The sequence below is a fragment of the Schistocerca gregaria genome, chromosome 7 (genome assembly GCF_023897955.1).
Source record: "Schistocerca gregaria isolate iqSchGreg1 chromosome 7, iqSchGreg1.2, whole genome shotgun sequence".
In the NCBI taxonomy this organism is placed as follows: domain Eukaryota; kingdom Metazoa; phylum Arthropoda; class Insecta; order Orthoptera; family Acrididae; genus Schistocerca; species Schistocerca gregaria.
In genome coordinates, this window is record NC_064926.1 from 223,014,549 (window position 1) to 223,038,464 (window position 23,916).

The 23,916-nt window shown below is 38.5% G+C and overlaps 1 protein-coding gene across 1 annotated transcript in view; it reads left to right on the forward strand.

Annotated features, from left to right (window-relative positions):
• Positions 1–23,916, forward strand: part of LOC126281447 (sodium channel protein para) — a 1,486,858-nt gene that overhangs the window by 1,284,178 nt on the left and 178,764 nt on the right. Inside the window, exon 33 of the mRNA XM_049980418.1 lies at positions 17,930–18,052. Coding sequence (XP_049836375.1) covers positions 17,930–18,052 — 123 coding nt within the window. The remainder of the gene's footprint in view (positions 1–17,929; positions 18,053–23,916) is intronic.

A 23,916-nucleotide genomic window follows, 5' to 3' on the forward strand; every position in this document is an offset into this window, starting at 1 on the left:
AATCTGCTTGCCACGGAAAATATCTAAGTTCAGGGTGTAAAATGTTTTGGCATCACACATCTCGTCAATAGTGACAAACTCGCTGACATCGTATTGAGCTAGGCAGTTGTCAAACTCTTGATGGAAGTCCCGAATAGGTGCTAGTTTGTCACATTGTTTTCTTCCATTCCAGGCACCCAGGTCATCAAACCTAAGAGTTCGAAGCAGAAAGCAAAAGTGCTTATAGCTGAAGAGAGCTCGTAAAATAATCTTTCCTGTACCATCTGCATCCCACAGTTCACAGCAGTTTGTGTGTCCTCCTTTCTTATATCTATTAGATATAATTCACCTAAAAGAGCCTTTATCTCTGGTTTTGTGGTGTCTCGTGCAGTCTCATTCTCTTGAATATTGAACTTCAGCTCTTTTACTATTCTGGATGTATCTGTTTGTATTTTCCACAATGTTGTCAACCATCCAATCAGCAATAAATAGGTAAAATGTATCAATTTTTATTTCCGTGATTTCAGCACTTGTTTTTGGACCTGCAAAACTTTTAGGATGTTCTTGGCCTTGGTTTTAGAAGAAGAAGGAAGTGGTTCTCTTATCCAAATACTTTCCTTATCTTTCTTCTATGTAAAATCGGTACTCATCTGTTTGTTGTCTCCCCTCTTCAAACAGGTGGTCATCTGTTTCCTCTGTTGATTGTTCGGAGTCACTGCTGTGGTTTTCTTCTTCAATAACTTCCTCTTCCGACTCAGATTCACATGAATTTGACAGTTCTTGTGATTCTTCTTCTGACAATTCTCGCAATATTTTCTCATAGTCTTCAGGATGTACAATTAGACGGTGCCTGTCAAATGACTTCTTTTTCTCAATTTCCATGCTTTTATGAGACCTAATGAAACACATGTTTTTATAAAGGTAATACATCGTAGCAAAACAATATCTGAGATTGTAAAATGTAATGAAAATTGCATATAGGAACTTTGACTTGATTTGAATATTCATTCTATACTAATATAACAGAAAGATTGCCTTGAGGCAAACCAAAACCACAAGTAAAGAAAATACTTATATCACAAGATGCGTAGTGACAAACACACCGCAAACCAACACTCACGTTTCAAACAACAATAGTGACCGAACTGCTGAAAGCATGAGTCGTGCAAATGTAGCAAGTAGTGACATATGTTGAGAATAACAAATACGTATCTGGTCATGGACGCAACTGTAAGTCTATCTGTGATACCAACAGAAAACTAAATCTTGTGACTAACTGCCGCAGGCGCGTCCTCCGAAGGGTTAATGGCAACATTTTTCAACAGAATGATGGAACGGCTATGGGTAATCCTTCGTCACCCCTAACCACCAATTTATTAGTGGAGGACATCAAGGACAAGGTACTGAGGACTTCGGCATTGCGACCCACCTGCTTCTGAAAAACAGGCAATTCTTTTTTTGTGTGGCCCTATGGATGTGATGTTCTCAACAGTTTTTTTGTCCCACTTTAACTGTCTTTATTCCAGCATTAAATTTAGCTTGTTGTTGTTGTGGTCTTCAGTCCTGAGACTGGTTTGATGCAGCTCTCCATGCTACTCTATCCTGTGCAAGCTTCTTCATCTCCCAGTACTTACTGCAACCTATGTCCTTCTGAATCTGCTTAGTGTATTCATCTCTTGGTCTCCCTCTACGATTTTTACCCTCCACGCTGCCCTCCAATGCTAAATTTGTGATCCCTTGATGCCTCAAAACATGTCCTAACAACCGGTTCCTTCTTTTTGTCAAGTTGTGCCACAAACTCCTCTTCTCCCCAATTCTATTCAATACCTCCTCATTAGTTATGTGATCTACCCATTTAATCTTCAGCATTCTTCTGTAGCACCACATTTTGAAAGCTTCTATTCTCTTCTTGTCCAAACTAGTTATCGTCCATGTTTCACTTCCATACAAGGCTACACTCCATACAAATACTTTCAGAAACGACTTCCTGACACTTAAATCTATACTCGATGTTAACAAATTTCTCTTCTTCAGAAACGATTTCCTTCCCATTGCCAGTCTACATTATATATCCTCTCTACTTCGACCATCATCAGTTATTTTACTCCCTAAATAGCAAAACTCCTTTACTACTTTAAGTGTCTCATTTCCAAATCTAATTCCCTCAGCATCACCCAATTTAATTTGACTGCATTCCATTATCCTCGTTTTGCTTTTGTTGATGTTCATCTTATATCCTCCTTTCAAGACACTGTCCATTCCGTTCAACTGCTCTTCCAAGTCCTTTGCTGTCTCTGACAGAATTACAATGTCATCGGCGAACCTCAAAGTTTTTACTTCTTCTCCATGAATTTTAATACGTACTCCGAATTTTTCTTTTGTTTCCTTTACTGCTTGTACAACATACAGATTGAATAACATCGGGGAGAGGCTACAACCCTGTCTCACTCCCTTCCCAACCACTGCTTCCCTTTCATGTCCCTCGACTCTTATAACTGCCATCTGGTTTCTGTACAAATTGTAAATAGCCTTACACTCCCTGTATTTTACCCCTGCCACCTTTAGAATTTGAAAGAGAGTATTCCAGTCAACATTGTCAAAAGCTTTCTCTTAGTCTACAAATGCTAGAAACGTAGGTTTGCCTTTTCTTAATCTTTCTTCTAAGATAAGTCGTAAGGTTAGTATTGCCTCACGTGTTCCAACATTTCTACGGAATCCAAACTGATCTTCCCCAAGGTCCGCTTCAACCAGTTTTTCCATTCGTCTGTAAAGAATTCACGTTAGTATTTTACAGCTGTGACTTATTAAACTGATAGTTCGGTAGTTGTCACATCTGTCAACACCTGCTTTCTTTGGGATTGGAATTATTATATTCTTCTTGAAGTCTGAGGGTATTTCGCCTGTCTCATACATCTTGCTCACCAGATGGTAGAGTTTTGTCAGGACTGGCTCTCCCAAGGCCGTCAGTAGTTCCAATAGAATGTTGTCTACTCCAGGGGCCTTGTTTCGACTCAGGTCTTTCAGTGCTCTGTCAAACTCTTCACGCAGTATCGTATCTCCCATTTCATCTTCATCTACATCCTCTTCCATTTCCATAATATTGTCCTCAAGTACATCGCCCTTGTATAGACCCTCTATATACTCCTTCCACCTTGCTGCTTTCCCTTCTTTGCTTAGAACTGGGTTTCTCTCAAAGCTCTTGATATTCAAGCAAGTGGTTCTCTTAACTCCAAAGGTCTCTTTAATTTTCCTGTAGGCAGTATCTATCTTACCCCTAGTGAGATAAGCCTCTACATCCTTACATTTGTCCTCTAGCCATCCCTGCTTAGCCATTTTGCACTTCCTGTCGTTCTCATTTTTGAGACGTTTGTATTCCTTTTTGACTGCTTTGTTTACTGCATTTTTATATTTTCTCCTTTCATCAATTAAATTCAATATTTCTTCTGTTACCCAAGGATTTCAAGCAGCCCTCGTCTTTGTACCTACTTTATCCTCTGCTGCCTTCACTACTACATCCCTCAGAGCTACCCATTCTTCTTCTACGGTATTTCTTTCCCCTATTCCTGTCAATTGTTCCCTTATGCTCTCTCTGAAACTCTGTACAACCTCTGGTTCTTTCAGTTTATCCAGGTCCCATCTCCTTAATTTCCCACCTTTTTGCAGTTTCTTCAGTTTTAATCTACAGGTCATAACCAATAGATTGTGGTCAGAGTCCACATCTGCCCCTGGAAATGTCTTACAATTTAAAACTTGATTTCTAAATCTCTGACTTACCATTATGTAATCTATCTGATACCTTTTAATATCTCCAGGATTCTTCCATGTATACAACCTTCTTTTATAATTCTTGTACCAAGTATTAGCTATGATTAAGTTATGCTCTGTGCAAAATTCTACCAGACGGCTTCCTCTTTCATTTCTTCTCCCCAATCCATATTCACCTACTATGTTTCCTTCTCTCCCTTTTCCTACTGACGAATTCCAGTCACCCATGACTATTAAATTTTCGTCTCCCTTCAATACCTGAATAATTTCTTTTATCTCATCATACATTTCATCAATTTCTTCATCATCTGCAGAGCTAGTTGGCATATAAACGTGTACTACTGTAGTAGGTGTGGGCTTCGTATCTATCTTGACCACAATAATGCGTTCATTATGCTGTTTGTAGTAGCTTACCCGCATTCCAATTTTCCTATTCATTATTAAACCTACTCCTGCATTACCCTTATTTGATTTTGTGTTTATAACCCTGTAGTCACCTGACCAGAAGTCTTGTTCCTCCTGCCACCGAACTTCACTAATTCCCACTATATCTAACTTTAACCTATCCATTTCCCTTTTTAAATTTTCTAACCTACCTGCCCGATTAAGGGATCTGACATTCCACGCTCCGATCCGTAGAACACCAGTTTGCTTTCTCCTGATAACGACGTCTTCCTGAGTAGTCACCGCCCGGAGATCCGAATGGGGGACTATTTTACCTCCGGAATATTTTACCCAAGAGGACGCCATCATCATTTAATCATACAGTAAAGCTGCATCCCCTCGGGAAAAATTACAGCTGTAGTTTCCCCTTGCTTTCAGCCGTTCACAGTACCAGCACAGCAAGGCCGTTTTGGTTAATGTTACAAGGCCAGATCAGTCAATCATCCACTACTGAAAAGGCTGCTGCCCCTTTTCAGGAGCCACACGTTTGTCTGGCCTCTGAACAGATACCCCTCCGTTGTGGTTGCACCTACGATACGGCTATCTGTATCACTGAGGCACGCAAGCCTCCCCACCAACAGCAAGGTCCATGGTTCATGGGACCTTAGAAATCTAAATTGATGGGAGGCTGCCATTTTTGGATGTCATGATTACAAAATAAAAAAACAAGATGGTAGTCTGGGACATATGTTCACTGAAAGCCCACATACACTGTCCCATATCTGCATGCCAAGAGATCTCATCCATCATACCAACGCAATGGCATCCTTATGACTCTGGTTGCACAGCATATGCCATTTCCAACACAGACAATTTAACCTTAGAACTTACACATTTGATGGGTGTATTTAAGGAAAATGGATACTCTGAGACGCATATTTGCTGGACTATGGAGTTTGAACTATCTCCAGAAATGCGTGAAAAGGAGCATAGGTCTGTGGCTCTTTTCTTTGTGCTGGGGGCATATTGTTTAAGAGTGGAAGAATTTTAAAGGGTTTTATAGTCAGCCACTGAGTGCACCAATCTCAGTCAAAAAGCAAGATAACTAAGGTCCCATGATCACTGCTAAAAGTAAACCATATATAAAATGCGTCTATGGTGCACCAACATTATTTGCTGGTCAGCAAACCGTTGTCTGTCAACCATGGATTTGACCACAATTAACTCTGTGTATTGCAAAGGAAGGCACCATGGAGATGCACCAGTATTAATAGAGATATGAATTTGTACACGGCTGCCTAAATACATAAGTTTCCTTGACAGTCACTAGTAAGTGACATAATTGTCACAGAATCTCACTTTCATCAACAATCTTAAGAGCATTTATACCTCATTACTTGACCATCCATTTATGATTGCCAAAATGGAAAACAAAAGAAGAACACAGAAGTTTTTGAAATACGAGATGGGTACACTTCTCAAAATGCTTGGTGTGTTTGCATCATTTCTTGAAAGTAAAAGAAATAATGGCTCCAGTACAAAAGAAGAAATGTATAGTGTCTCATTTCAATCATTACTATTTTGTTTAGTTCAAATAACTGCATCACTAAAATGTAAAATTCATCAAATGTATACTGTTTAACACATCTGATCATCATTTTTATGAAAATGCATGTCTTCTTATTTCTAAATAAATACTACATACAAGACTCCAGTATTCATTGCAAACAGAAATTCTTAATTACTGATCTTTTATAAAAGTCATTAATCAAGATAATAATTTAAAAAATTACAATTTAATTTTTTCCCATTTTTATTTTATTTTACACATCATGTAAATCCTCATAAAAGATGCACCTTTGTTTAAAATTTCAATCCATTTAGAACTGAACCCCCCCCCCCCCCCCCCCCCCCCCACACACACACAGTAAGTACACTACAATAGAGCCACACTGTTTAATAATTTCTCCCTGTCAAACATTGTAAGAAAATTTAAGAAGTCGATTTTCTCAAGAATTTTTTAGGGTTGTGTTAGACTGCTTTGGTAGAGGTATATTTGAGTTTTGAACTTCACATACAATAAATTTAAAAAATTATAAGAATTCAATTGGTCATTTGGAGACACAATTTGATTCCACTACTGCTAAGTTTGATTCATAAATTAATGAGTTTATCTTACATATATGTTATGGTATATGATGCCTTGAGTCAGTCTCAGCACATTGAAATGCACCACCATTTTAATATCATACACTTATAAAACCCCAATCATCTCACAGAAACTGGGCTTGAGCCACAGTCAAATTTAACCATGGTCAACACCCTCATTTAACTTTGATTGAGATTGGGGCACCAGAATGTTGCATTGAAACAGTGTTAAATGGCAACCTTCCTGAGGTTAAATTTTAATTGAGTTTGGTACACTCAGCTGTAAGCGTGTATCTGTCAACCTTTCAAGATAAGGGCACTGCTCGGCTCTGTGAAAGATGATTTGGGACTTAGGAAGCCAGGCATATAAAAAATTCAATGTCACTGTGGGAAGGCTTACATGAGCCATTTGATTCACACAGTTCAGGTAAGGTTCATGGAACATCACTGTTACACAAGGCTACAACAGCTGGAAAAATCAGTGGTAGCAGAACATTGGCTAAACTGGGAACACCATATGAAATTTGATGAGACTGTGGTAGTGACCATTACTTCTAGTGTTTGGGAACAGTGTTTACAAACCCTGTATCCTGCATCAAAACACAACATTCTTCTGTGCAGCCAGTCCTGTTGTTAGAAAGTATTGTGTGAGTGTGATACATTGTTACCAGTATTGTTCTACTAAAGGCAGCACCATCAACCCAGTCTTGGAGGACAGCAAAAGAGGTGAATGGTGAATGGCCATGGATAGTACAGAGGCCTATATAGGTTGATGGTTTGCAGATGTGGGATCAGTTTACAAAGGGTCTCATCAGCAGCAATGTTCTTCTAAAGACAGTGTACAGATGGATTGCCGAAATATCAATTCCTGTTAGGATCTGGCAACAAATTCCAGGAGGATTATCAACCAATATCATGACAGTACTTGATGCTAGCTCAGTAAAATAACATTGCTGTGATGGAATAAGCTCATGGTGTCCTGGCATATCTATAAGAATGCATTATAAGTATATCTATCCTCATTTAATTTCATATTTGTAATAAGTAAGCCATTGTTGTGCATAAACAGAAGGCAAAAAAAGTAGTAGTAGCTCCTCTTTGAGCAGCACTTATTTTGGAAGCAGTAGTTTGTACTTTGTGAATTAATGGTTTCAGTAATTTATTATACATGAGGATATGTAGTGCTAATTGTGATAACTGTCTCTAAAATATATAGTTTTGTTGGTTCTACAATGTGATTTAAGTGTGTGTGTGTGTGTGTGTGTGTGTGTGTGTGTGTGTGTGTGTGTGTACATACACACATCAAAAAATGTTTTGCACCAACCCGGTTCCCAGAACTCCTGAAGATAGACATTGACTGTGGATATTGCATTACAGACACAGTCCCTTTGACTGTTCAGAGATGTCACTAAACCTGCCCAAAGATGTAAACAACCACGCATGAGCAGCGCCTATTAGACGAAGGGGATCCAACAGCCGATCAGTTCCAGCCATTCCACCAGGAAGGAGGTGCACAGCTCATGTTGTCTGTAGTTCAACCGTGGCTAGATGGTCAATACCGCAGTTCGATCATGTCCGCATTGTTACTTTGTGCCAGGAAGGGCTCTCAACAAGGGAAGTGTCCAGGCATCTCAGAGAGAACCAAAGTGATGTTGTTCAGATATGACAGAGAGACAGGAACTGTCAAAGACTTGCCTTACTCAGGCCCCCAAGGGCTACTACTGCAGTGTATAACCACTAACAAACGGATTATGGCTTGAAGGAACCCTGACAGCAATGCCACCATGTTGAATAATGCTTTTCATGCAACCACAGGACATTGTATTAAGACTCTGACTGTGCACAATAGGCTGCATGATGTGCAACTTCACTCCCGACGTCCATGGTGAGGTCCATCTTTGCAATCATGACACCATGCAGTGTGGTGCAGATGGGTCCAGCAACATGCTGAATGGACTGCTTGGGATTGGCATCATGTTCTCTTCACTGATGAATGTCGCATACGCCTTTAACCAGACAATCGTCGGAGACATGTTTGGAGGCAATGAGGACAGACTGAATGCCTTAGACACACTGTTCAGCAAGTGCAGCAAGTTAGAGGTTCCCTGCTGTTTTGGGGTGGCATTATGTGGTGCTGACGTATACCACTGGTGGTCATGGAAGATGCCGTAATGGCTGTCCGAAATGTGAATGCTATCCAACCAATAGTGCAACCACATCGGTAGCATATTGACGAGGCATTGGTTTTCATGGACGACAATTCTCACCAACATCGTGCACATCTTGTGAATGACTTCCTTTATGGTAATGACTTCGCTTGACTAAAGTGACCAGCATGTTCTCCAGACATGAACCCTATCGACATGCCTGGGATAGATTGAAAGGATGCCGTGCTCCACCAACCACTCTGTGGGATCTATGCCAAATCGCCTTTGAGGAGTGGGATAGTCTGAACCAACAATGCCTTGATGAACTTGTGGATAGTATGCTACAACGAATACAGGCATGCATCAATGCATGAGGACATACTACTGGGTGTTAGAGGTATCAGTGTACAGCAATCTGGACCATCACCTGTGAAGGTCTCACTATGGTAGTACGACATGCAATGTGTGGTTTTCATGAGCAATAAAAAGGGCAGAAATAATGTTTATGTTGATCTCTATTCCAATTTTCTGCAGAACAGAGGTGCTGCAAAACTCTTTTTTGATGTGTGTACATACACCATATGCACACATACATGCATATGAGAACATGCTGATGTATGTGAGCTGCATGCATAGCATCAACAGATATGATACAAGAAATAAGGTCCAATGCTTTTTCTTATCACTTATTCAATGTGAAAATGTACAGCTTCCATTTACTGCTAACGTATTAATGATGATTTTGTCATTATTTCAGCAAATGCTGACTCATTAGTATCTACTGATCTTCTGATCTCACTTCCATCTGTTTTTCTTTTAGACTTTACTTTTCTGTACAGGGAAAGGTCCCCAGTGGTGGGATCAAGTTTTTGAAACCATCTCTACTGACATGTAGATTAAGATCCCAGAAATCACACACTGCAACCATTCACTCTGGTGGGACCTCATTTGCAAGTAATTGATGCAAAAAAAATTGGAATTTTGTTGACACTAAATACCGTTAAACAAATTGCACACATTGCTTGGTTGCATGGTGTAATTGATAACAGCTTCATGTGCAGGAGATTGTGAATTCGAATCTCGTAAGGGATGGTGAATTTTTTTTATATTTTTAAATCTTTATCGAAATGATTTTGATCATTTTTATTCAATTAATTGATTTAAACGTAATTTTTTATTTCCATTACTTTGTCACTTCATTTTAATCATAATACCAACTTCTTCAGTTGCTCTCATTTTTCTTCCTATCATTCTTTTTCCACTTGCAATCTTTGTTCATGTTTCTTGAATTAATGTTATGTATTAATTTTGATTTAATTTTTGTTGTTTTATCAGCCTGTTTTTTGTCCACATTATTGCATACATTATATCTGTTTCTCATTTAATTTGAATTTTGCTGTACTTATAAACCCTTCTTTCATTTAAATCATTATCAGCATTATTTATCCGATAGTGCAATAGGTATTTTAGGTTATGTTTTAAATGTCCATATGACTATTACCAAGGAAAAAATTTCATATCAGGTAAAGAAACGCCAGTGCACAGTCAATATAAATAGATTTTTGGTCTCTTGTTTTTTTAACTGATAGATTGTAATTGTGAAATAGTTGACTGTTATAATAAAAAAACTGTAATCAATGTACACAAAAATTTCAGTTGGAAAAAGAATGATATAGAGGAAAAAATGAGACAAACGAAAAAAGTTCGTACAGTGATTAAAAGAATGTGACAAAGGAATAGAAACAAAAATTACATTTGAACCAGTGAAGTAAATAAAGAAAAGATCAGAGTCATTTTGATAAAGATTTAAAAATAAAAGAAGTTTACTGCACCTGACAAAATTCAAACCATGACCTCTTGCACTTGAAGCCATTAGTCTCTCTCTTCCACCATGCAACTGGGCTGTATAATTTGACTTTTTAAATGGTATTGAGTATCACACAAAAATTCCAAAAATTTTGTAACAAGTACTCACAAATGAGGGCCCACCAGAGTGAATGGCTGCAGTGTGTGGCACCTGGGATCTTAATCTGCATCACCGTATGTTTGGTTTCAAAATTTGATCCCACTGTTGTGGACCTCTCCTTGTTAGTATGGTGTATTAAACAATCATGGTTTCAACTTCCTAAAATATTCCATATTTTTCACTTGAAACACATTTATTCATTTAAATACTGCATAACATTCCAGCAGTGAAAGTTTCAGTTCAGTTTTTGCTTGTGTATTGAGTAGTACCTTACAAGATGACCTTTGTTTTATATAATAGTACTCTTTTTCATGTAAACAACCCAAATATTGTTGGCTGTTATAGATTTTTGGAGAAATACTTACAGCTAAAAAATAACACTTTTGAGGGGGAGAGGGGGGGGGGGGGAGGGTCACACAGCTCCTGTTGATAATATTGACATAGGATCAGAACAATATAGTTCATGTTTTAGAATGATCATACCTTAATAACTCCTGTATTGACTTTCAACATAAGTAAATACAATCTGCTGTTTCTCCAAATATTTATCTTCACAGTTTCCCAAAGTTTGCTTCTCCAATTTGTATGCATCACAGCAGATGCTCAAACTATGTTGTGAGTGCGCCAGAATGTGCTCCTATGGAAGATTATTTAGGAATAATTCATATACAGCCACAGCATCTTGCACAAACTCATAGGCTTTCTACACACAAAATTAATATAGACTCATCCTGGCTTACTTGACAAATTCTGATGTGCTACGGAATGCTTCTCAGAGCAGTTCAAGTTCTTTTAACCAGACAATCTAATCAAAGTACAGTTCTCACAGTATTAGAGTCCAACCAGTATCTGATAGTCTTACGCTTCCACTGATTGAATTACATGTCACTCACACCAATCCTGAACCAGGTAAAATGCAGGATTCAGTAGTAGTATTGTGCTGGCTAATTGGCTGCCATAGTGACATTGGTTGATGACACCCCGTCTCCCCACATGCCCCCTCTTTCCTCCTTAATGCAGGGACCACTGCGGAAGACGAATCAGCAGAGCCACCATCTAGATCAGTGGCTGATCAGTGTCCACAGGCATCACTGCAGGAATTTGGGCCAAGAGGAGACTCCATAGAAATTATATGAACCACCTTAGGAGTGTAGAGCCCACCAGAAGTAAAGAATCAAAAGAATGCTGACTAGGATGGTGGAGATTAAATTGCTTTTGATGGCAACACAGAAGGCTGTGGGCAGTGGCCATAGTACACAACATAGTCCTGTGGCAGGCGGATATTGTCCCATGGATGAGAGGTGGATGGCATCTAAACTTGCAAGTCCACAATGGGGCACCCACCCAGAAGGGAGAGGCATTCAGTGATGATGTGTGCTGGTGGCAGGCACATAATGTCCAGGAGAGTATGATGAGAGTGACTATGAAGTCACTCCACTGGGCTGTGGCTCTCAATTGAAGTGGCCCTGTAAGCTTCCAGAAGGCCACAGAGGGCAGTATGTGCAGTGTTTGACATCATTTCTTTGAGGAGCTAGTTCTTGAAGGAGCAGATAAAGCATTACGCAAGAAGTTAGAGGCCAGGTCAAAGGGCATGGTACAGAGGCGTTGAATCCCATTATTTGCACAAAACTGTGTGAAGTCTTGAGAGTTGAGTGCCATCCTGCTATCTGAAACTACAAAGGCAAATATTTTTTCCAAGTCTGCAATGGTAGCAGCAGAAATGACCTCAGACATGCAGAACACAAAAACGAAATTAGAAGGCAAATCAGTCACAACCGTCAGTGTGGTCCAAGGAGGGAACTGCTTGGCAGATGCAGATTGATGGTCCTTGCAGGTGGAACATCGGTGGACGAGTGTGCACTCACAGCCAAAAAGAGGGATGAATCAGCCTGCTGCAGTGGTTCTCATGTGAGACCCACAACAGATTCCCTTTGTTTAAGTGCTGTTGATTTCACCACGGCCAATAGGGGCAAAGATTGGAGCAGGGAAGTGTGTCTGGCCACCCATATTGTACAATATGAGTGTGGCGGAATGAGATTGTGGGGAAAATGAAATGTCCAAACTCAGATCTGAATCAAGGTGGAAACACTCCAGTTTGCATTGGCCAAAAGTGAGGTTGTGCCCATGGGGAATTGTGACAGCATTTTTGCATTAGCATGTAATATTGCTGCCTGATTTGAATACATTACTGAAAATTGGACAAGTACAACATCAAGCACTGTAGACAATGGGCACTTTTGTCTGGTAAATGATGATTAGGCCAAATGTATTGAATTACAATCAGTGGTCTGTAACAAGATAAAATTTCTGTCCATGAAGGAATAATTTAAATTCCTGGATAGTGTAGATGTTAGTGAGAGCTTCCCATTCTATTTGAGAGTAGCTTTTCTGGGAGGCAGATACACTGAGGACTATGTAAACTTGTGGCGTTGTGTCCAAGAGAACTTCAAAATATGTATTTATAAGCTCCATTTTGCTGAATAAGGGCTGTGGGCTTATTGTGTAAAGATTTCATCTGGGGCTAATAGGGGATACGTTTCCACTTCATCTTGTGCATTTGTTACTTTAAAGTCACCATGAACTCTCTAAGTGCTGTCAGATTTGTCTACTGTTACCAGTGGAGTAGGCAACTGACTGAGGGGAATGGGGGCTAACACATCTTCACGTGTGATGCTGCTCAGTTTATTTTTGAGGGTGTCTTGTAGAACCAGGGGCACCAGGCAAACTTTGAGGAAATGAGGGGTAGCCATCACCTTAGGAACAATGTGAGCTTCGAAGTGAGTCACCTTGTGTGATCCTGGTAAGAAGATTTGAACTGTCACAGAGAGTCTTCAGGGTGGTTCATGGTCCTTCAGATTGCATGGCTTGTGTCTTCTATGGACCATAAATCTGAAAGCATAAAAAGAATACCTAAAAAACATTGTTCGTCTTGAAACTTCCTGGCAGATTAAAACTGTGTGCCGGACCGAGACTTGAACTCAGGACCTATGCCTTTCGCGGGCAAGTGCTCTACCATCTGAGCTACTCAAGCACGGCTCACACCCTGTCCTCACAGCTTTACTTCTGCCAGTATCTCGTCTCCTACCTTCCAGACTTTACAGAAGCTCTCCTGCGGTAGAGCACTTTAACTGTGAAAGGCAAAGGTCCCAAGTTCGAGTCTCGGTCCGGCACACAGTTTTAATCTGCTAGGAAGTTTTATATCAGCACACACTCCATTACAGAGTGAAAATCTCATTGTTCATCTTGACCATTACTTCGATCAGGTAAGACCTGATTTTTTTCAATACATGGTTTCACAGAAAAATTCTAATGTGGTTGAAATAAAGAAAATATTGTAGGAAACTCAAGTTCCACCAGGTTCGTTTGTGGCTCAGGTTTCAGTAATAGGTGATACAGCTTGGGATGTTCTGACAAGAACATGGCATTTTGTCTTTCTGTTTGGGAATTTGGAAAGCTGTAAAATTTAAATTCAGTTGTGGGTGTAAATGTTCCATTCTTTACTTGGCTCATTGAAGCATGGAAAAGTTGTAAATACATTTGGCAAGGAAGATATACTAGTTAGATTCAGTGACAGTTGCACTGCCTCTAACATTGCTGCTGTTAGTTCTGAAAATTCCATGTGGTTTGCGCTTGTACTAGTTTCAGTTGTTCCGAGGTAGAATACCCACACTCTCATCTAATCATAAAAATGTTCAAAGACCAACATGCACGCATCACAGGCCGCGAGTCATCACCACTTCTGTAAATGTGATCAACAGTTGAATTAATGAAGACTCATCGCGATTCATTCGAAAAATTGAGAAATGTTATAGAATATCCCTCAGGGCAGTGCAAGCAAGTAAGCAATCCAGTCAAAGTCCACTTAGTGCAGTATCAGAGACCTGGCATTAACTACCAGAGTCCAAAGAATAAGTGTCGTAAACCAAACCAGTAGACTGGTGGACTCACACTTCCACTGATTGAATTATAAGTCATTCAGACTGAACCGGGCTAACTTTAATGTGGGATTGATCAAAGGGCACTACTAGCGACAAGCACCCTTTGGGTAGTGGCACTAAATAATAGTGATGTCGTGTGGTGTCACTGCAATAATTATTTCCGTGGATGGTTTCTTTTACTTTTGAGAAGAGGAAGTAACCATGAAGTCAGACTATAGTATTGCTGGACAAGTGTGTCTAAAATGGTAACTCTTTAAATAATGATATTCTAATTGCCTTCTGGCAACATGTTGTTGTCATGGCACAAAATTCCAAGCAGCCCCAGGTTATGGGTTTTTCTTCTGAAATATGTCAAAAATTTATGAGCTCATACTTTATCTTAGCAATTGTCTTTTATTTTACTAACACTTTTACTATTTTTTTGTGTGCTTAAAGAGCTTTACTGTGAAATATTGTACTACTTTATTGCCACAACCCTCTCTGTGAGTCAAATGTGTCTAGTCACAGCTTGTCACCAGTCAGATGATTGGACTTTGAACACTTATAATTAAACCTCTCAGACCTGTGCTGAGGAAGTTCCAAATGCTAAGCATTCATTTCTTGGGTTATGCAAAGTGTTATTCATCACATTAAAATCCATCCCACTTAAAAAAGTCTTGGAAACAGTCTTTGATCTAATCACAAGTGTTCTCTCTAGACAAGAGATATGTTTTCTTTCTTTGAGGGTATTGATATTGACCTACATTGACTTTCGCCTCCATGTTTATTTATTTATTTGTTTCTTGCATGGATATATCCAATTGCTTCAAAACAAAAATATGAATAACACTCCACAGAAATACTCCTTCTTTTCCATAACTGAAGATACCTTAATAGTTGTTGAAACTTGCATCTACATACTGGAGCAGAAGTTGGTGTTGCCTGTCTTTCTGCAGGGTATGACTGTGGACTAAAGCCCAGTTATCCTCAGTAGTTTGAGAGTGATATTCATATTACAAAGAATATACATGTCAATGAAATAGTTCCTTGACCAATATAAATTTCTCCCTTAACTGTTGTTTACTCCTGCATTGATATACTGAATAATGTTTTTCCAGTTAGATAATTTTTGTAAAGTGAGATCTATTGTGGTGTTCTTTTTGTATGGTGGCATTCATATTTTGTATGCGTGTAAAACTGCAAGTCTGTAAACATAATGAATGTGATGCATAATTTGCTTTTCATGATTCTGTGCATATGAGTATGCTTGCTGCATTGTGTATTTTTCTTTTGATACTTTGTCACAATTGCCTGTTTTGTGTCACTGGAAATCAGCTCCTTTTCTTCATCCTCTTCTTTTCTTTCTTCTTCATATTCATCATTTGTTTGAGTTAACTTTCTTAATTGAAGAGCTTTCTTTCACCTTCTTCACCTATATTACATTTTCCTAACACAAGTTCTCTGACAGTCATACGTTGACTATAAGTAAGAATGTATTTATAATGGTTCCATGTACTATACTTTAATTGTAAAGGCTGTCATACAATATATTTATAATATACAAAATATGTGTACTCTAAATGATTTTAAGCTCCTCTATCTTAAGCAAATGTGACATACTTCTAAGAAGTTTACTATAGAACCTCATCTAAAGATTGGTATACAAATTTAAGAATTAGTCATGTATGGAGCAAATTAGAAACAATGCATGAAGGTAATTAGTTATAAGGAAAATTCAACATAAAGCTTCTGACTTTTGCACAAAACTCACATTTAGGTTACATATTGCAATGGAATCTGGCTTTATACTAATAGAATTTGCGTATCTTAGTGTTTTGCATGATATTTAAAAAAATATTGGAAAATTGATAGATTTAACTACTAGTCACTAAATTAGAAAGGGTCAGTAAAATGATAGGACTAATTGCATGGCATCATTGATGTGCATGATGAAAGATAGCCAAACATACAAGTGTTGAACGAACTGCTGCATCAAAGACACTGTTTACTGCTTCTGTAGGTCTTAATACAATCCTTTCATTTTATCCTCTTAGATTCATGAAACGTGTGGTGCCCACACAATACAAACACTTACAACATAAATTTTCTTCCACTTTTAAGATACTGGGTGTTGGTAGGTAAATTTGTTGTATAAGCCATTATAAACAAAAATTTTGCTCTCTGATAGGTGTCATTTGCAATTTACAATGCTTTATATTCACTTTTTAATTCAAGAGTATAGTGGATAATACATCCTAACTTATTTTAAGAGAATTCTGAACCTACTGATTCAGGTCATTAACTATAATTGAATTATTTTCATTTGTCAATCATCATATGGTTTAGAACATTTATTCTAACAGAAAACAATTAGTTTTTGACAATATAATGTAATTGGATGGATAAAAAATCTACTCACCAAGTGATGGTAGAACACACAGATTTCATGACAGTACTTCACATTTAAAATATCAGAATGGTATCTCATTTTTTTATGAATTTGCTTAGTAACTAGTTGTTTGTTGATTTCAATTACCTTACAATTATTAAGTAATTAACAACTTTTTTGATTAAATTGTAATTGAAACAAAATAACAGTCCTAGTAAAAGGAAAGTTTGACTTCAAAAATGTAGATACAAGGAATTCAGGGCACACACACAACATATGCACAATGCTACTTTTTCTTATGGCCTTCAGTCTGAAGACAGGTTTTTTGCAGCTTCCCATGCAATAGTATCTTGATTTAAAAAAAATTGATTAAAAACATGACAATCTAGAAAACAAAACATGAGACATCATTCCAAGAGCATCTTTATAGGAAATCTAATAAGAACAGAGAGACTCAATATTGCTAATTTTTAATATCAGAGTGTGATCTGATTACTCAGATAACAATGGGAGATCCTTTACATACATCCATTGACTGTTAGTGGATGTCATCCCTACTCTGTCACACAACGTGAAGATGCTATATTAAAATCAATGTATTTTACAAGAATCTTGCACTAATTATTTATGTCGAGGAACTGTAGAGGAAATAAATAATTCAGAGATGCTGCCAAGTTTCTTACAGTGTAATTCAGTTTATTTTATAATCTTTGTGGAGTGATTTTAATTCACTGTGTTTTGTGTATTAAAATTTGACTTGTAAATTTTAGAATATTACACAGAGCTATTGACAATGAAAGCATGATTTACATAGGAAACTAATGGAAAATGCAGTGTTCAGTGACAGAAGACTGTAACAAGGTTACTGAAGTGTTGAAAAGTATTCCATGAATGTTTCATTCATTGCAGAAAAGTATTCTTTAATTAAGATGTTAAACCAGAAACAAAACCATGAAAGTACTACCGATTAATTCAGCAGTTTTTACTTATCTCTTTCCCCCAAGACTAATGCAGTATCTTGTTTTCTTTCCCTCATTCTGTATGTGGTATCTGGAGAGTCATATCAATCAACTGAAAACCTTATATTCAGTGTATCCTGGTATTTCAGTTGCTCTTACAGTCTTCATCACTGATGAACATGGCCCTCCAATTCAGTTTTAATACTTAACAATAACAAATTAAAATGTAGCTTCAACTGCTACTTAATTTTCTTATGAAACTTGTAATGTTTCAGGTTGTCGTCAACGCTCTTGTGCAAGCTATTCCCAGCATCTTTAATGTGTTATTGGTTTGTTTGATATTCTGGCTCATTTTTGCTATTATGGGAGTACAGCTGTTTGCTGGAAAATACTTCAAGGTTGGTTTAATTTTCAATAGTAACAATACCATGAGTCTGTTTGCCATGACATGTAACTGATAATATAATGTAAATGGACGGATAAAAAAAAAATCTACTCACCAAACAGCAGCAGCAGGGGAAGACACACATGGAAGTATTTAACTTTTATGAGCTTTCTGAGCCAGTGGCTTCTTGTTCTGGTGGAAGAGTTGAAGGGAAAGGAAGAGGGGTGAAGGAAAAGGGCTGGAGAGGTTTAGAGAAAATGGGGCAGTTTGGAAAAGTCACCCAGAACTCCGGATCAGGGGAGACTTATCAGACAGGATGAGAAGGAAAGACTGATTGTTGAGGACCTTCCCCTTCAACTCTTCCTCCAGAAGAAGGAGGCACTGGCTCCGAAAGCTTGTAAAAGTTAAATGCTTTTGTGTGTGTGTGTTCCCCTGCCACTGCTTTGTGAGTAGATTTTTTAATCTGTCCATTTACATTAGATTGTCAATAATTGTTTATTTTCGATTTTATGTAACTAGTCAGATGTGTACAATGTTTATTTAATTTTGTTACTTCATAGCTCTATTTTTAATGCTAACCTGTGGGTCAAACAGATCTTTGACCATTCATCCTGCCATTCTGAAGTGCAGTACCCACTGTTAGTCCTGTTCAAGATGAATCCCACACACTTGAGCAGTATTCCACAATGGGTCACATAAGTGTCCTGTGAGTGTTCTCCTTTGTAACCTGATACCATTTTCCCAGTTTTCTATCAATGAAACAAAGTCTGCCGCCTGCTTTACACATAACTGAGCCTATGTAATCCTTCAGTTTCATATACTTAACAGTCATACAGTCAATAATGATTTCTAGTATTCAACAGCAATATAGCTAGGAAAGTGATAAGAGAAATATGTGAAAAGTATAATTCCTCTCGTAGGTTTTAATCAAGCCTCCCTTCTAGTTTTCAGAAGCAAGCTCACTAAGAACCAGTTACATTAAAACAATAATCAACAATGGATTTAGCCAAGTTTGTGAAAATTGTAATGCGATGAAGACTAAGTAAGTGAAGTGAACACAGATAAGACTCATGATAATACAGAGAGTAGTACATGATCCCTCATTTTGTGTGTTCATTATCACCCAAACACCTTACCAGCTGCAGTTGGATTCTATAAGAGGCATAAAGAACAGAGAGAGCTGAATATGTTTCTGGGATCTTCTTTTGTGCTGTTTGTATCCAAGTCCAGAGAGCATCAATAGTGCTTACTGGAGGACCATGACGAACTTGTTGCCAATCAGTCACATGTCAGACATGTTTGATGGGCAGTCAGTCAGATGACCTTGCATGCCAAACTTTAAAAAAAGAACTGTATATTACTTACAAAACATGACCAGCCATTGTCCTATTGAAATATGACAGACTGAGTTGCCTGAAGCACAACTTGTACTTCACTCTGTAAGGCTTCCCACATATAGTAGTTGCTGTTCAGAGTGCTGTCAGTAGTAGGTTCAAATATCCCATGTATTTAGTGTCATATCAAACCACTGAATTTTATGTTTATCAACAATGTTGCTCAACAGTATCTCTCAACAAGTAGAGAAGTTCCTTCTGCATAAAATTCTACAGCCAGTTTGTGGAAGCATCAAAGTGTTGGGAACAAAGCCACCTCTTTATGTGTCTGAAGAGATGGAAATCACTTGGAAACAAGTCTGGGCTGGAGGGTGGATGTTGTTGTTGTTGTTGTTGTCTTCAGTCCTGAGATTAGTTTGATTCAGCTCTCCATGCTACTCTATCCTGTGCAAGCTTCTTCATCTCCCAGTACCTACTGCAACCTACATCCTTCTGAATCTGCTTAGTGTATTCATGTCTTGGTCTCCCTCTACGATTTTTACCTTCCATGCTGCCCTCCAATGCTAAATTTGTGATCCCTTGATGCCTCAAAACATGTCCTACCAATTGATCTCTTCTTCTAGACAAGTTGTGCCACAAACTTCTCTTCTCCCCAATCCTATTCAATACCTCCTCATTAGTTACATGATCTATCCACCTTATCTTCAGTATTCTTCTGTAGCACCATATTTCTAAAGCTTCTATTCTCTTCATGTCCAAACTAGTTATCGTCCATGTTTCACTTCTATACATGGCTACACTCCAAACAAATACTTTCAGAAACGACTTCCTGATACATAAATCTAAATTCGATGTTAACAAATTTCTCTTCTTCAGAAACGCTTTCCTTGCCATCGCCAGTCTACATTTTATATCCTCTCTACTTCGACCATCATCAGTTATATTACTTCCTAAATAGCAAAACTCCTTTACTACTTTAAGTGTCTCATTTCCAAATCTAATTCCCTCAGCATCACCCGATTTAATTTGACTGCATTTCATTATCCTCGTTTTGCTTTTGTTGATGTTCATCTTATATCCTCCTTTCAAGACACTGTCCATTCCGTTCAACTGCTCTTCCAAGTCCTTTGCCGTCTCTGACAGAATTACAATGTCATCTGCGAACCTCAAAGTTTTTACTTCTTCTCCAGGAATTGTAATACCTACTCCGAATTTTTCTTTTGTTTCCTTTACTGCTTGCTCAATATACAGATTGAATAACATCGGGGAGAGGCTACAACCCTGTCTCACTCCTTTCCCAACCGCTGCTTCCCTTTCATGCCCCTCAACTCTTATGACTGCCATCTGGTGTCTGTACAAATTGTAAATAGCCTTACGCTCCTTGTATTTTACCCCTGCCACCTTTAGAATTTGAAAGAGAGTATTCCAGTCAACATTGTCAAAAGCTTTCTCTAAGTTTACAAATGCTAGAAACGTAAGTTTGCCTTTTCTTGATCTTTCTTCTAAGATAAGTCGTAAGGTCAGTATTGCCACACATGTTCCAACATTTCTACGGAACCCAAACTGATCCTCCCCGAGGTCCGCATCTACCAGTTTTTCCATTCGTCTGTAAAGAATTCGCATTAGTATCTTGCAGCTGTGACTTATTAAACTGATAGTTCAGTAATTTTCACATCTATCAGCACCTGCTTTCTTTGGGACTGGAATTATTATATTCTTCTTGAAGTCTGGTATTTCACCTGTCTCATACATCTTGCTCACCAGCTGGTAGAGTTTTGTCATGACTGGCTCTCCCAAGGCCGTCAGTAGTTCTAATGGAATGTTGTCTACTCCGAGGGCCTTGTTTCGACTCAGGTCTTTCAGTGCTGTGTCAAACTCTTCACGCAGTATCGTATCTCCAACTTCGTCTTCATCTACATCCTCTTCCATTTCCATAATATTGTCCTCAAGTACATCGCCCTTGTATAGACCCTCTATATACTCCTTCCACCTTTCTGCCTTCCCTTCTTTGCTTAGAACTGGGTTGCCATCTGAGCTCTTGATATTCATACGTGTGGTTCTCTTCTCTCCAAAGGTCTCTTTAATTTTCCTGTAGGCAGTATCTATCTTACCCCTAGTGAGATAAGCCTCTACATCCTTACATTTGTCCTCTAGCCATGCCTGCTTAGCCATTTTGCACTTCCTGTTGATCTCATTTTTGAGACGTCTGTTTCCTTTTTGCCTGCTTCATTTACCGCATTTTTATATTTTCTCCTTTCATCAATTAAATTCAATATTTCTTCTGTTACCCAAGGATTTCTAGCAGCCCTCGTCTTTTTACCTACTTTATCCTCTGCTGCCTTCACTACTTCATCCCTCAGAGCTCCCCATTCTTCTTCTACTGTATTTCTTTCCCCTATTCCTGTCAATTGTTCCATTATGCTCTCCCTGAAACTCTGTACAACCTCTGGTTCTTTCAGTTTATCCAGGTCCCATCTCCTTAAATTCCCACCTTTTTGCAGTTTCTTCAGTTTTAATCCACAGGCCATAACCAATAGATTGTGGTCCGAGTCCACATCTGCCCCTGGAAATGTCTTACAACTTAAAACCTGGTTCCTAAATCTCTGTCTTACCATTACATAATCTATCTGATACCTTTTAGTATCTCCAGGGTTCTTCCATGTATACAACCTTCTTTCATGATTCTTAAACCAAGTGTTAGCTATGATTAAGTTGTGCTCTGTGCAAAATTCTACTAGGCGACTTCCTCTTTCATTTCTTAGCCCCAATCCATATTCACCTACTATGTTTCCTTCTCTCCCTTTTCCTACACTCGAATTCCAGTCACCCATGACTATTAAATTTTTGTCTCTCTTCACTATCTGAATAATTTATTTTATTTCATCATACATTTCTTCAATTTCTTCGTCATCTGCAGAGCTAGTTGGCATATAAACCTGTACTACTGTAGTAGGCGTGGGCTTTGTATCTGTCTTGGCCACAATAATGCGTTCACTATGCTGTTTGTAGTAGCTTACCTGCATTCCTATTTTCCTATTCATTATTAAACCTACTCCTGCATTACCCCTATTGGTTTTGTGTTTATAACCCTGTAGTCACCTGACCAGAAGTCTTGTTCCTCCTGCCACCGAACTTCACTAATTCCCACTATATCTAACTTTAACCTATCCATTTTCCTTTTTAAATTTTCTAACCTACCTGCCCGATTAAGGGATCTGACATTCCACACTCCGATCCGTAGAATGCCAGTTTTCTTTCTCCTGATAACGACATCCTCTTGAGTAGTCCCCGTCCAGATATCTGAATGGGGGACTATTTTACCTCCAGAATATATTACCCAAGGGGACGCCATCATCATTTAATCATACAGTAAAGCTGCATGTCCTCGGGAAAAATTATGTCTGTAGTTTCCCCTTGCTTTCAGCCGTTCGCAGTACCAGCACAGCAAGGCCGTTTTGGTTAATGTTGCAAGGCCAGATCAGTCAATCATCCAGACTGTTGCCCCTGCAACTACTGAAAAGGCTGCTGCCCCTCTTCAGGAACTTCTTAGAAGATATCCCACTTGAATTGACACAAGAACTGTAGTCTTTATGAGGCAGAGTTTGGCTGAGTATTTTCATCAAGATACACTACACCAGTAGCTTGTCTTGAATGGCTATTCTCAGTTTTATTAATGTTTCACAATAGGCATCAGTATTGATTGTCCTCTCATGTTCCATATAATTTACAAGTAAGGTTCCCATAGTGTCCAAAACTGCATAAACTTTCAGGCTAGCGGAGTTTGGATTACATTTTTTGGTTTGTTGGGTGAGATGGTATGGTGCTATGCCCTTAACTGTGGATTTCTCTTCTCATTAGCATATCTCCTCAAAGGTCAGAACTCTAAAAATTCCTACTAGTTTGAAACTGCTTGCTGGACTAGGATTCAAATCAGAACCTTGCCTTTCACAGGCAAATGCTCTACTAACTTAGCTATCCATGCGCACTCTGCTGCAGAATGAAAATCCATTCTGGCAACAATTGTGTTTAATAGGCTTTATCCATCTGTATTGTAATGAATGGGAAAAATCCACAGAAGCAGTCATGCTTTGAAGTTTGTAGTTCTCAGAATGGAATTTGAAGAAGTCTCTCTCAGTATTTTTTTTTCATCAAATTTCAGTGTCAGTGATAATTTCTACAAAAATGTGGCTAACTGTGAAAAATTAAAATTTTGACTGTTCTATATCACTGTTACATCAAACACAATTCACAAAGAATGCCACTTCGGAGAATTCCAAGTCGCTAAACTACCCCACTTATCCAACTAGGCAAGGGGGGCCTACAGTTTACTGTGGAATCTGAAATGTGTTGTTTCTGGTGACTCCACCCATAGTTGAGAGATGAAGGCTAGGTTAAAATGAAGACTGAAAAATCCATGGTACAACCAAGATTTGGTCCTGTGAACTTGTGGCTTCCTTGCATTCACTTTACTGCTACACTACCAGGTCCAAAATGTAAGTAGATAGTACATGTATAGGTTTCAAAGAATGAGTTTATGAGTCTC